This window comes from Zalophus californianus, chromosome 7, assembly GCF_009762305.2.
Source record: "Zalophus californianus isolate mZalCal1 chromosome 7, mZalCal1.pri.v2, whole genome shotgun sequence".
NCBI lineage: Eukaryota > Metazoa > Chordata > Mammalia > Carnivora > Otariidae > Zalophus > Zalophus californianus.
The window spans coordinates 10,597,573-10,611,317 of NC_045601.1; the positions used below are offsets into that span (position 1 = coordinate 10,597,573).

Below are 13,745 nucleotides of genomic sequence, written 5' to 3' on the forward strand. Positions count from 1 at the left end.
CGTAATGAAAACAATGTTTTTTTTTTTTTTTAATTGAATCCTCTTGTTTTGCATAGCATCGGTTTTAGATCTTCAAAAAAGACTTAAGGATTTTTATGGCACCATAATGTAGGAAAATGCATCTGTATGGAAAGAAAGTGGTCAGGCCTGAGGTGACATGTTACGTCCCGGAAGAGGCCTCCCAGGCACCCGAGTCTCCTTCATCTAAATCACTGTCGCCCACTTTATTTGTCCTCAGTGGCCCCTGGTTACACAGCTTATAAAAAGTGTATGCCTTGCATGGGATTACTGGTCTGTCCTACATCTTCCTGACTACATTTTAAGTTCCACAGGCAGGGTCCGAGCTGATTTTGGATCACCAACAGTGAGCACACTGGAGGTAGCTGGTATCGAATCTGTTCTGTGAGCGGGTACTCAAATGGACAAAAAAGGTCTGAGAAGTCTGGCACCCTCCAAGGAAGAATTCACAGCTGAATAAAATATCCTATAAACGGGATTTCAGTGATCAAAGTGCTAAGGAAACATGGACGCAATCTAACGAGACTGAAAACAGGAGGGATCGTCATGCCTATGACTGGCCCTTGCCACCTGCACCCCCAGCCTCAAGGTCTGTTTCCTGGCCAATTATCAAAGTCGGTATGTGGGTGTCTGAACAGAGAAAAAGGATGTTAAGAGAGACAAAAGTGTTAGGAAATAAAGGGTACATACTTTATCGCTGATTAGGCTCAACACGTACCTTCTTCAGTTCACAGACATTAGCTGTGATGTAACCTTTGGGTAGGTGTCATTATACACTCTACCCACCGACCTTGGGCCAACAAGCCAGCCCCGCAGAAAGATGGGATGACCCTTCCAGGTCCCTGGGACCACCTCACACTGCTTCAGCGTTGTAAAAACTGTATCCTAGCGCCCTAAAGTGTCATGGACCCAAGGAAAGGGAAGGGAGATTGCTGAAAGACTGTAGCAGGACATTATGGCGCCACAAATGTTTTCCTTGCGGGTAGTTTAATTAAGTCTATAAGTACAGTTTTTCTCAAATCTTTCAGGCAGATTTACATTTCAGCAGTCTTTACCATATGCCTGGTAATATGTGTATGTGCAAATGTTTATTTTTATTTTAGAATGTTCCATAACAAAACAATGTTGGTCCACAGCACACTGTCAAAGCACGGAACATCTTCATCATGTAGTCCATTTCAGGCCTGCTGTGAGACAGGTTTTAACAGAGACACTGGGAAGAGCAATCTGAAGTACAAATTGAAGTTGTGTCTCAGAAAGGACGGTTAAATATTCCTAAACTGTGCATGTCAGCAGTGATTTGACAGCAGAGATTCTCTTGGGTCCTTCCTTCCCATCGCTTTTGGTTCCCTTCCTAAATTAGCATCTCATCCAAGGCAGGGGCCACGTTCTGAATACAGAGCTCCTCCTGTCCTTGTCTACCGCTAGAGCCAGAAGTTTGCTTGTAAATTCTTTTTCTTTTGAGATTTTATTTATTTTAGAGAGAGAGCGCGCAAGCACGAACGGAGGGAGAGGCAGAGGGAGAGGGACAAGCAGACTCTGAGCTGAGCGTGGAGCCCGGGGCAGGGCTTGTTCCACGACCCTGAGATCATGCCCTGAGCCGAAACCAAGGGTTGGACACTTAACCAACTGTGCCACCCAGGTGCCCCATAAATTCTTAAACATAAAATGGTTATGGTACAGGAAGAGATAATGTATGCTGAAATATTTAGAAAAAAGGGAAAAGTAACATACAGTTTTAAGCATAATTGTTTTATAATCAGAAAATGAAGTCTACAATTCATTTTACTTTTTTCTTACACTTAAGTGGAAAGTGGGCTTTTTTTTTTTTTTTTGATAGAAGTTTCTTTCCTACAGGATTCATTGTATGGAGATAACCTAATTAGTTAAGTTAAAATATCATAAATATCTCACTCAATCTTTATAAATCCAGAGTTGGCAATGTGGAATTTTTATTTTTTAATTTTTTAGTTAATTTATTTTTTTAAACATGTAATATCATCTATTAGTAGGCTTTGTTTTTCATAACTTATTATTCTTAATTATTACGTTAAGGTTTTAAAAAAGATTATTATTTTCAACCTCTGAAATTTTTCCCTTTGAACCAACATACAAATGTTTTCGAAAAGTTATAATTTGAGTTCCACCTGTTAACTTGACGGTAGGCCGATTCAAAAATGCTTTTCTTATGATTAAGACAAAACAAAACACAACACCGGGGTAGATTATGGGGAAAACCCCCATAACGCTGGCTGCCTTCTGAGACTCAAAGCCAATACACAAGGACATCAAAATGCAGGCTTTGCACTCCCCCTTCCTGTTAGTTCTGCTTAACCCGCCCTAGAGCATTTTTCATTTCATCTTGGCTGTTGCAAAAGCGAAACATGTCTACAGAGAAGGTAACAGCGAATATCGCCCTTTCTTCCTTTGAAAAGGAAAATGCTGGTTATGCTAGAGCTCCACATGAATTTTACAAACATTTACTGGAACCACCAACCCTTCAAACCTTCAGCTCTATCTGTTTAAACCAGTGAATGGATAATTAATAGCAGCCTCCTTTTGGGGTTTTGACTAGATTGCCAGATTCTGCACATAGAGTCTTCTTCCCTCCAACTGACTTTTCCTGAGCTGCACTCTTCAATACATCGTCTTACAAAAATTAGCGTGTTAATTAAGCCTTCTTGGCAAGTAATTGCATGTTAACGTTTTTTTTTTTTTAAACAGATCTTTTGATTCCCTATATGAATGTAAAATAAAGGTGACTACAGTGCCATTCTTACTCTTTTTTTTTTAATGGCACAGAATTAATTTCTTCAGTAGGAAAATAAAGGCCAAGCTCTATGGACAGAAGAACATTAAGAAAAAAAAAAATTCCCTTACAGGTACATCACCATTTTTGTTTTTTACATATCATATGGAAATCAACACTTAATTTCAAGACGATCAGCAGTCTTGTGCAGGAGGTAATTTTTCTCCCTCGACTGATTCTAATGTAGGTACATATTCCAAATATTCACATGTGGTAACATTCCTACACCTTTTCTGTTAATTTGACAGGTGGATTGAAACAAAGCAGGGCTGATATTATGCTAACCTGTGCCCAGAGTGTGATATCTATATTTTCAGGTAGGCAGTTTTGAAATAAGATGTTTCAAATACAACAGCCCATGAAAGATTTAGGCCAAAGGCCAAATTTGTCATTTACTCCGTGGCTGCTATTAGTTCCCATGTAAATGGAGAAGTAACTCGTTTTGAAGATCTTCTGTAAGTGCACAACGGATCAGACATTTAAACAAAGTCACTGCGTGAAGGAGTTTGGACCCAGTAACACAATCACATGCTTCATACGGAGGTGCTTCTTTATAATAGCCGTTTCATTAGCAGAGATCAACTTCTACGATTTACACAAACGTTACTCATTTCGTTACTACTATAATTACCAAGAAAACCCTTTCATGGATAAATTATGAAGAAAAAGTCTTATAAAACAAATAAATAAGCAAGCATTAAAGTAGAATTAATTAATTATCAAAAAACCCCAAAAACCGAAAAAAAAAAAAAACACCAAAAAAACAAAAAAAACCAGAGCCACTTACAGGGCTTGATGGAGTCTTTGGCCAGCCCGGGCTGCTAATGCTATCGCTTTCATCTCCATGAAATGAGGAGATGCTAGCAGAGCTGGGGGACATGGGGGAAGGGACTGGCAGGTTGCCGGGGGTTGGGGGCTGAGAAATACCCTGAGAGCTGTGGCTATCCTGTGGTAGAGGAATAAAAAAAATGACAAAGGTAGGGCAAACTTTATTTAAAATAACAAAAAGAACATCCAGTTTAACAGACTAATTTTTATATATAATGGATATATACACAAAGACATGGACAAACAGACACACAAAAACACACACACATAAAGGTATTAAAACGACATTCTTAATTAGTATAATTTGGTGAGTTTGCTGGATGCTGGATAAGGCCACCAAGCCACCATGCTTACTTCAAGCTTACACGGAATGCTAAGCATGGGTTACCCCTTATGAAAGAAAGAAAGGAAAAAAAAAGCTGTTCACCTTATTTATCAAATAAGGCAGGAAAGCAAAATATTAAGTATGTTGTTGTTGCTGAGGCGGCCAAAACAGGAAGCTATAAACTGAAGGCAGAGAAAATGGCTGCAAGTATCAAAACCAGGCAAGACCCCTTCCTTCTCCCCACCCCCAAAGCATCTCTCTTGGGTGGGTCTTGTCCCTCCGCCCCTCTCCCACCACCACGAGTTCAATGCCGTAAGAACTAGTAACTTTCAGATCCACACCATGGAGGGGGCGGGGAAAGAGAGAACTACAAACGTGGTGCACGAGACGGACGCATGCAGAAGAGAAGAAACCAAATGGAGACAGAAGTGGAGGCCGACACCAGTGACTAGAACACCATGGCAGCTGCAGGAAGGCAGACCCCACGCCACGTGCAGAGGAGAAAGGAAGTACCTTCGACTTGCTCTCAGGCTGCGGAGTGCCTTCTTCTTTACCGTCGGCTTTGAGAGGCATGGGCAATTTGGATTCCCCAGGAGACATCATATCTGCAAGACCCATAGATGCTAATCGAAAACAGGAGAAAGAGTTTAGGATTATACATGTGATGCATCGGGCTGTGTTCCCGCTAACACAAGTTACTGAGTGACCCATGGGGCACGTGAATTTCCCTTGAAGGAAGAGAAGAAAAGAGAAATTGTAACTGAGGGCACACCAGTTTTCTGGAAATCTAAATAGAACGACATTCTGCCAGTCCTTTTTAACTTAAAAAACAAAACAAAACACATTTACTCAACACCCAAGCCACTGAAAGTCAACTCATATCAATCTTATTTTTTCAAAATTACTACAGCTTTGCTAGAGTAGGTGACAGGTGGAAGTTAAGTCCAATGTTTCAACTGCTCATCAGGAGTGAAAGGAAATACTGGGTGTGTGTATTTTTTACCTGGTGACAGGAGGATTTCGTGCCTGCCTAATTTCCTAAATTTACAGAATCTACAGTTTGCAAAATCACTTGACATTTTATATTGTTTCATTTGAAAGTCTTATCTATCGCATGTGGCCTAGTCCACACTAATGGAAAACAGCTGGAACAAATGACTTCAAACACAATAATCAAAAGTAATTTTTGAAGGACAGGATTTCTAATTATTTTGCAATGTGGCTGGTTTCCTTTCAGTCTGGGGCTCTGTGCACATTTATCAATCCCCAGCAGCGGCTCACATGCCCAGGTCAGACACCCACACCAGCTCAAGAGTCAACGTTCCGATTCCCAGAAAAACTCATTTTCTATCTCAAGGCTCAGAAATTCAATCAAGTTCATCTAGGATTTAGAAGGAAAGGTTCACCAAAGAACAACTGATTTATACCCATTTATTACGAATACGAATAGACATTTTTGGGTTGAAAAGGAGGGTTTGGATTTCTTTTTAAAGGAAGAACAAGGCTACAGTAGGGAATCAGTGTAGACATCCAGGGAATAGCAGCTGAATTTCTACAGAACCCCACTGTGAAAACCATCTGCACAACACTGGGCTGGGAGCACGACACCAAACAGATGTGTGAAGAGGGAGGGAAGCAGAAGAGAGCGGAGAACGGAGAGAATTAAGAGCTTTGTCAATGAGCGAAAGCCAGGAAACATTCCTATCTCAACATAAAATAAGCCTGAGGTTTTATGCACAGGACCCGTTCTCCATTCTGCAAACAAAAGTGCTGGCTCAACCAAGGCAGTGCGCATGTTGCATAATGTGCCAAAAAAAAAAAAAAAAAAGCAGCAGCCTTAAAAAAGGCTCCACAGATTGCCCACTACAAAATGATTATTGCACATATTCATGTATTACTATGTTTTAGAAAATAATTAGCTTTAATTACAGCAGTGAGAGTGAGCAGGGCTCTGGCGAATTAGCTGGCACGCTTGGTGGTGCTAATTTGCTAATATCCTTAGCATCACGGCAGGTTGAGACCAGAGGTCCTGCCAAAAATGCCGACCCCGCCACGTGCCCAGGAGTCCGGCGGCACGCTTGCTAACACCCGGGGAAGCGCCGGTCTGCACGCGCTCACTGGCGAGCGGTTCCGAGCCCGTCTGCAGCCAGCCAGCCCTTGAAGTCATCACCACGCACACAAATCATAATTGGGATGTTTTTTTCCCCTTTCTTTCTCCCCCCCCCAAATTACTTTCAATACTTAGACTTTAAGAACTGGAACAAAAAGCTTTTTCAAGTGATGCAGCTGCAGAGAAAAATCTATTGGGATCAGCTAAAAATGCTGTTATTTTGGTGAATGTGTGAAACCCCAGGAAAGCAGCTGAGAGAGACCGCCCCAGGACCGCCCTGCTCAGAGCGCGGGGCTGCTTTCGTGCAGTCTTCTCTCCCGGGATCAGTAAATCCGTACATTGAGAAACACCCTTTTTAGAAGAACAGAAGGGGGAAACAGAGCAGGACGAACGTGGGAGGAGGAGCTTCTTTATAAAAGTCCCCACGTCCTTGCTAGTTATTCAGAGCTGTCACTGGGGAACGACGGCCACACAACCCCAAGAACGTGGCAAAGTCACGGACACGTGGCTTCTGCGAGGGCCTGCTTGTTCAAAGGTTATAATGAATAGTTCTGGATTTGTTCCATGAATTTGTTCCATAATTTGGAACAAATTATGCCTGAATATTACTGTTGAGAGACAGAAAATAGTAATATTCGTCTTTGTACATTCACTGTGTTAACATACCCCAAAACAATTTTTAAGCATAAAGAAGTAGGCTAAGATGTATTATTATAATGAATGATAATAATTTACACTGATTTAAAAATCAGACTCAGATGAATTTAAGCATATCTTTTGGTTTGAGATGCCCCAAATTTCTTCACTCGCTATTATATATTTTTAAACGGGCATTTAGGGTATGCAAATATAAAAATGGTCAAAAGTGGCACTGCTTTATGATTTTTGAGAGATAAATAAGGATAGGATTGAGAGTAATAGTTTTATTTAGTATTCCTGCCTTACACTGCAAATTTTATTTTACTAAATGGATCACAAGGTCTTTCCTTACTGCGGCTTTTACTATTCCTTTTGTTGAAATGCTTATTTTTGACTTCTTACCAGAATTCTCAATGAATCACTGCAAAGAGCTATAGGCCTCCCAGGGCAATGACACTCCAGGAGCACTATTTTTTTTTTCTCCTTTCCCAGAAGAGAAAGACCACCACTATGGTAAGGATGTGTTAAATCAAGGCCCTGTTCTTTCTCCTACTGACATCAGCAATCCAGTATGTAAAGTTCAGACATAAAAAGGGGCAGTAAAGAACTCGGGCCTGCAGAAAGTGCTGTATGAGTACTGTAAATACATTTCAGGCGCTAGCCTCTGGCTTTACACCTGAAATTTAAGAGTTCGAATGATTTCCTAAAGTAAGTGTGGGTCAAAGTCCTAAGGCAGCTACTCCACCCCAGATTTAATAATATATTCAAAAGGAACATAAGAACATATGGTGTGAGCAAAACTGAACTCAAACATTCACTCTTACTCGCTCAGCTTTCTTTACTTAGTCTTCCTATAAGGCGACAAAGTCACTCCCAGACGATGGAGAAATGGGACCAGAAACAAACATACGGTTTGTTCTTTTCACGGTAAACAATACAGCATATGGCCAAAATCTTTTATTCCCTGTTTCTGAAAACACAGGAGGGCCTATCTATGTGTATACATCTGTAGATAGTCATGACTCTTCTTATATGTGGCACGTACATCAAGAGCACCGTGAACGTTAACACATATGAAGGGTATGAGGGAAGGAAGCTCAGGAGAAACATTTCTCTCTCTTGGACCGGATCAGCAAGGCCTTGAAAGAACCTTCTGACACCTCTCTCTGCTGATGTACCTCCACAGGGGCAGGGCAAGGGAGATGCACAGCACCATTATTTCCATCCATGCCCTCTCCATTATAGGCACCCCAAGGAGACATGCAACCTGAGAAAACCCAGTATGCTCTCCAGAAAGCCCCAGCCCCAGACAGAGTCCACAGCTACCAACCGACTTGGCAAAATCCCAGGATACATTTTTCCCCCTCGAAGAGATATGGTTTTCATCATTTATTACAGCTTTTATGTCTTTGAGGGAGGATGGCAATTCACCTAAGATCATTGCTTGCAAGCAAGCAAGCAAGCAAAATACCCAACGATCTTACAAACTGCTTAGACAACTAACCACTAGCAATGGTGCTAAAGACCCAAAACTTCCTCAGAGAAGGATCCTAAAGCCTCAAGACAGAAAACACCTATCCATCTGGTAGATTTATATGCTAGCCAAAGTTTTTTTTTTTTTTTTTAATGGTGCTAGATCTTTTTTTTCTCTTCAAGATCCTTTTTAAATTTTATTATGTTATGTTAATCACCATACATTGCATCATTAGTTTTTGATGTAGTGATCCATGATTCACTGCTTGCGTATAACACCCAGTGCTCCATTCAATACGTGCCCTCTTTTGTAAATTTTTTTTAAATTTCAAGACAGCAAATAGCTAATGCCACACAAAGCAGGCAGGGCTTCTGCCAGGAGACTGCTGAGCAAAATATCTCTAAATCGGCGGTTCTTAAGCTTCAGCATGCACTTATGAAAACTACCTGAGGAGTCTGTTAGGAACATCCTCAGAAATTCTGACTGGGGCCCAGAAATCTGTAGTTTTAACAAGCATTCCAGGTGACACGTGGTTCTCGATTTTTGAGAACACCGAAGGAAGCCGTCGATCCTGTGGTAGTGAGCTTGCCTTTTTTTCTCTGTAAGGGCTAATGGAGCTAGTATGCCCCATACTGGTAGGACATCAATAGGATACTGCCTTTGGGATGGAGCAGTGCTAGGTTGGAAAAAAGATCTGTAATCTGACAGGGCTCTTGTATAAGAGGAAGGCCTGACTACAGCAGTATACGGCGGCTCATTTACTATCTGTAGGTTATCTGGATGGAAATGCCCTACATTTTGCAGAGCGGCTTCCAGTGAGGCAAACTTAGAACCACAGATGGTAGATATATTTTCTGGAATTTAGATGTCTTCTTTAAGATGATGGTTTATATAAAGACAAGTATATGACTAATGAATGTTATAAAAGGAAACACAAAGAAGTATAACATAGCTAATAACACAAGTATTATAAAAGGGGGTATTTAACAAGGCTATACATGACTTATAATTTTGCCCATCGCATTATATAATTCTAATCTTTTATTGCAAATAATTTTTTTGAAAAAAGCTCCTTTAGAGGGAAAAAAATGCCCTCCCCACTGCTTAGCACCCCACTTCCCCTGCATTTTAAAATGAAGAAATAGTTGTCACATTCATACTCACACTGACTCCATTTGAATAATTACTTGCTCACTGAAGCCTGTAACAATTTGTCACTACACAGAAAGACGTTTTTTGGCCCTGTACCCCGTCTATATCACAATTGTCTGAACTCCGCAAAGAGGATGCTGGAAGGCCAGTTGCATAAGCTGCTAACAGAGGTTCAGCAAATCCCACCCCCAACCCTGGACATCATGGGTATCATCTTCACTTGCTCCAAAAGTGCCCTCACACAGAGAAGATGCTTTGCCCTTATCACTGGTAACTGATCTGCATGGGCCCAAACCAAGTAGACTGATGTGAGGACGATCAAAGCCATTTCTGGCCCAACTCTAGAAAAAGTCAAGAGTACACCTTCAGACCAAAACTCGTCAGGAGCCACTCTGTAACTTTATGGGTTCCTCTGCCATTCCTGTTTCCCTCAGAGACTGTAACACAGGGATAGCAGCTTGACGTGTGCCTATCAACAGATACACAGTACATGCTAAATCATCAATATTCTTTGGATGTGCTAGCTAGATGACTACTTTCTATCAGGTAGCATTTGACTTATAGAGCTGGAATAAAATCACCTAAATGTGCAGAGGAAAATTTGATAAACGTCTAAATTATCAAAAATTCAGTGTTTCAAAATACACAATGCAATAAAGAAAAAATCCTACTAGCCCATACAAAAGACTGTGAGGATAAATAGCCTTTCATTGAACAGGTTTCCTGTGTATGAAATAATGAAGAGCTGATTTATCTGAATAATAATAATAATAAAAAGAAACCCTCTCTGCGAATCTCCATTAAACTGGTTATTCCTTAGGAACACATAAATCTTCTTAGGCAGGGCACGGTGCCATCTCTTTGTGGTGGGTTATTTTTGTGGTTCTGGGGTCCAAAGGAAAAAGGGAAAAATGAGTATTGCTAATAGTGGGTGAAAATTTATTGTGTAGTTTCAATGCTCTGGAATAATTTTATTTCAGCAAGCCAGACAAAACACATAATGTCGTAACCTAAATACCCTATTACCTGGGACAGTGCTGAGAAGGGGAGGGGAAGTTTCTGGTTAACAGACTGGTTAAGAGCTTTCCCCTTTCATCTCAAGTTTAAAAACACCCACGTTGCTGGGATTAATGACCAATATCAGGAAGGGCTATTCTATTTATTTGAAAACCTTCCATTTCGCCACTCTTTCTTCCTCTTCCACATACTTTTAAAGAGACGCAATCAGGGAATGGCACTGTTAAATGAGACCCTGGAAACCAGCAACTCAGAAGCTCAGAGAGGATGCAAGCCCAGCCTCTAACAGCAGCTCCTGGGGTGGCCTTTCCAAGATGGGACAGGTCAGAGGGGTGGCGAAAGGCAGAGGAGATGAGAAAAGGTACTAAGGGAGTGCCAAGCCTCTAACTCCATGGTGTTTCCCTAACACATGGTAAAACATCGCAGGACACACACAACTGCCACACAATGGTCTGCATTCACCAAAGGACAGCATCCTACCCGAGACAGTGCCTCCCTCTCCAACAGGTGCTGGACGTTCAGGTCAGTTGTGACCCACAGCCTTTCCTCATCTAAAGAGCAGCGCCCCTCAACTGCCGGGGAGCATGGGGCTTGAGGAGATGGCTCGGGGTCTAAGGAATCTGCGAACACAGACTCTGCACAGGTGTCGACGTTTTTGGTGTTTCCACAAACTGATACTCTTACTGCACCGATCGGATGGGATTCGGTAAGAATACAGTTGTTGACATCACCAGGTGGGTTGGAAAAGTTAAACACGAGGGAAAATCTAAAATAGTTCATTAAAAAAGTAATATAGAATTTCTCACTAGAGACAGTCTGCAGACAGCACTTATGAACAACTACTTCCGGGTATATATTTCAAGGTGAAAAAGTACTTCAACCCCCCCTTGTTCTGCCCTTCAATCACCTCCCCTGAAAGATGAAGCGTTCATCTCCACCACTACCGAATGGAGCATCGATTTTGTCGGGGGATCTTCCGATACTTCGAATGTGCCGAAAGAGAAAAAGAGCTTAGTGTATACATCTAGCAAGCAGTCCCCAGAGTCCCGCGGAATGTGCCCACACGTTACAAAAACACAGAGGGCATTCAAATCATTTACACAAAATATAATGTGATCCTCGTGTCTTGAAACAGTTACGTAGATTGAGCAGGTTTCCAGGCAGCAGAAAAATGGAGTGTGTCCCCTTTTCACCCAAAGATCCCAGGGCTTGGGTTGCTCACCAGTGCAGGCCGGGAGGAGGGGGGGGGGGCGGAGGGGGAGGGGAGGGCAGCTCTCAGAGCGCGGAGCTGCCGTGGTTACCTGCTGAGCTGTTCACCATATTGGGCGTCATGCTGTAGGGGGGTGCCTGGGTGTTCATCAGCCCAGAGCTGTTGTTCACGGGCTGGCTGTAGGGAGAGCTGGAAGCCATAAGTCCACTCTGATTCATGCCCGGAAAACTGCCTTGCCTGTAGGAAGAGAAAGCACATGCATACATATACTGGCCATGGACACGGCGGCACGTACGGGTGGTACGTTACCCGGGGAGCCATTTCTCATAATGCATCTATGCAAGGGGCGGGGGCTACTATTTTTCATGTTCGCTTAAAATAACTGATTTCCCGGAAAGAGAGGCTGAACTATTGCTAAGGAGTTACTTAATCCACTGTGTAAAAATTCCAAATAATATAAATTCCACAAATAAATTATACATTTTGAATCATGTCAAGTGTTCCAGGTTATGATTTATACAGAGGAATATAAGCAAGAAAGGGGGAACTTGAAATAAGAACAGGAATTACAAAAGCAAGCAAAATTAATTTCTAATGTTTAAAAAGATCTGACTCTCTGAGCATTACTTAGTGTCCTCGTATCAAAAACCAGAAGTCAAGGAATGAAAATCAAATGGGCAGTGTGAGAATGTTATTTAAAATTTTTTTCTTTAACCTAAATGTTCTGATAGAATGAATATGGGAGAAAGCATTTCTAAAGCCCTTTAACCCTGTTATTTGGCATTCTGAAATTAGGTACTCTTGCGAACACACCAATACCCACATATTAACTTTACACAGTAAACACCAGACTTCCACTTCTTTTTGTAGGCTTTCCTGGGACGGAAGGAAGGGAGCTGAGACTGGCTGACAGTGTCCCTAAAAGGCCCTCGGGTCACCCCTCCCTGACTGTGATACAGACCCATGAACTTAAATTTTCGGTGACTTAGTTTTGCTAGTTTTATATGTGTGCTCTGCAAAAGACAAACTTCTCACTCTTGCAAGGGGAGGAGGGTATTTCTTAATCTGAAGGGGACATGTGTGGCACAAAGGCATTTCTCTAACAGCTGGAAATGAGACCAGGGAGGAGGAGGCTGAAACTGCGCGGTGCTTTCATTCTCGTGGGAGAATTACCAGGTAGAGAGAAAGATGAGGGCAAGGTGGCAAAATCTGGGAGAGGCTCCATTGTTGTACTCAAGTGGCTCTTATGTAAACAGTATACCTTGAGAAAACTTTCCAAACTTTTGGCTACTAGTGTTCCCTCTTAGGAGTAAAACTAATAGGAAGAGAAAAAAATCCACACTTGGCTTATCTGTTCCAAACGAATTATGATTAGAAGCCATGCCCTCCGCCTCTATTAAGCAGTCATCTGATGACTTTTTATGCAGAACAGCACACTATTTTTAAGATTGACATAAGTCATTTTAAGAAAAAACCCATCAACTTTTTTCTAAGAAATGGAACAAATAATCCTAAAATTTGTATGGAACCAGAAAAGACCCCGAATAGCCAGAGGAATGTTGAAAACGAAAAGCAAAGCTGGTGGCATCACAATTCCGGACTTAAGCTCTATTACAAAGCTGTGATCATCCAGACAGTATGGTACTGGCACAAAAACAGACACATAGATCAATGGAACAGAATAGAGAACCCGGAAATGGACCCTCAACTCTATGGCCAACTATCTTCGACAAAGCAGGAAAGAATGTCCAATGGAAAAAAGTCTCTTCAACAAAAGGTGTTGGGAAAATTGGACAGCCACATGCAGAAGAATGAAACTGGACCACTTCCTTACACCACACACAAAAATAGACTCAAAATGGACGAAAGAGCTAAATGTGAGATAGGAGTCCATCAAAATCCTAGAGGAGAACACAGGCAGCAACCTCTTCGACCTCAGCCACAGCAACTTCTTCCTAGAAACATCGCCAAAGGCAAGGGAAGCCAGGGCAAAAATGAACTATTGGGACTTCATCAAGATAAAAAGCTTTTGCACAGCAAAGGAAACAGTCAACAAAACCAAAAGACAATCCGACAGAATGGAAGAAGATATTTGCAAATGACATATCCGATAAAGGGCTAGTATCCAAAATCTATAAAGAACTTATCAAACCCAACACCCAA

General features: G+C 41.7%; 1 protein-coding gene across 11 annotated transcripts in view; it reads right to left on the minus strand.

Moving 5' to 3' along the window:
- Positions 1–13,745, minus strand: part of ARID1B (AT-rich interaction domain 1B) — a 437,415-nt gene that overhangs the window by 32,137 nt on the left and 391,533 nt on the right. For 7 of the 11 annotated variants that reach the window (XM_027601111.2, XM_027601119.2, XM_027601117.2 and 4 more), the window contains 3 exons: positions 11,674–11,819; positions 4,494–4,603; positions 3,615–3,773 (listed from right to left, as the gene is read on the minus strand). In XM_027601111.2, the coding sequence (XP_027456912.2) occupies positions 3,615–3,773; positions 4,494–4,603; positions 11,674–11,819 (415 nt within the window). The remainder of the gene's footprint in view (positions 1–3,614; positions 3,774–4,493; positions 4,604–11,673; positions 11,820–13,745) is intronic. The other 4 variants (XM_027601114.2, XM_027601116.2, XM_027601112.2 and 1 more) reach the window with 3 other exon arrangements.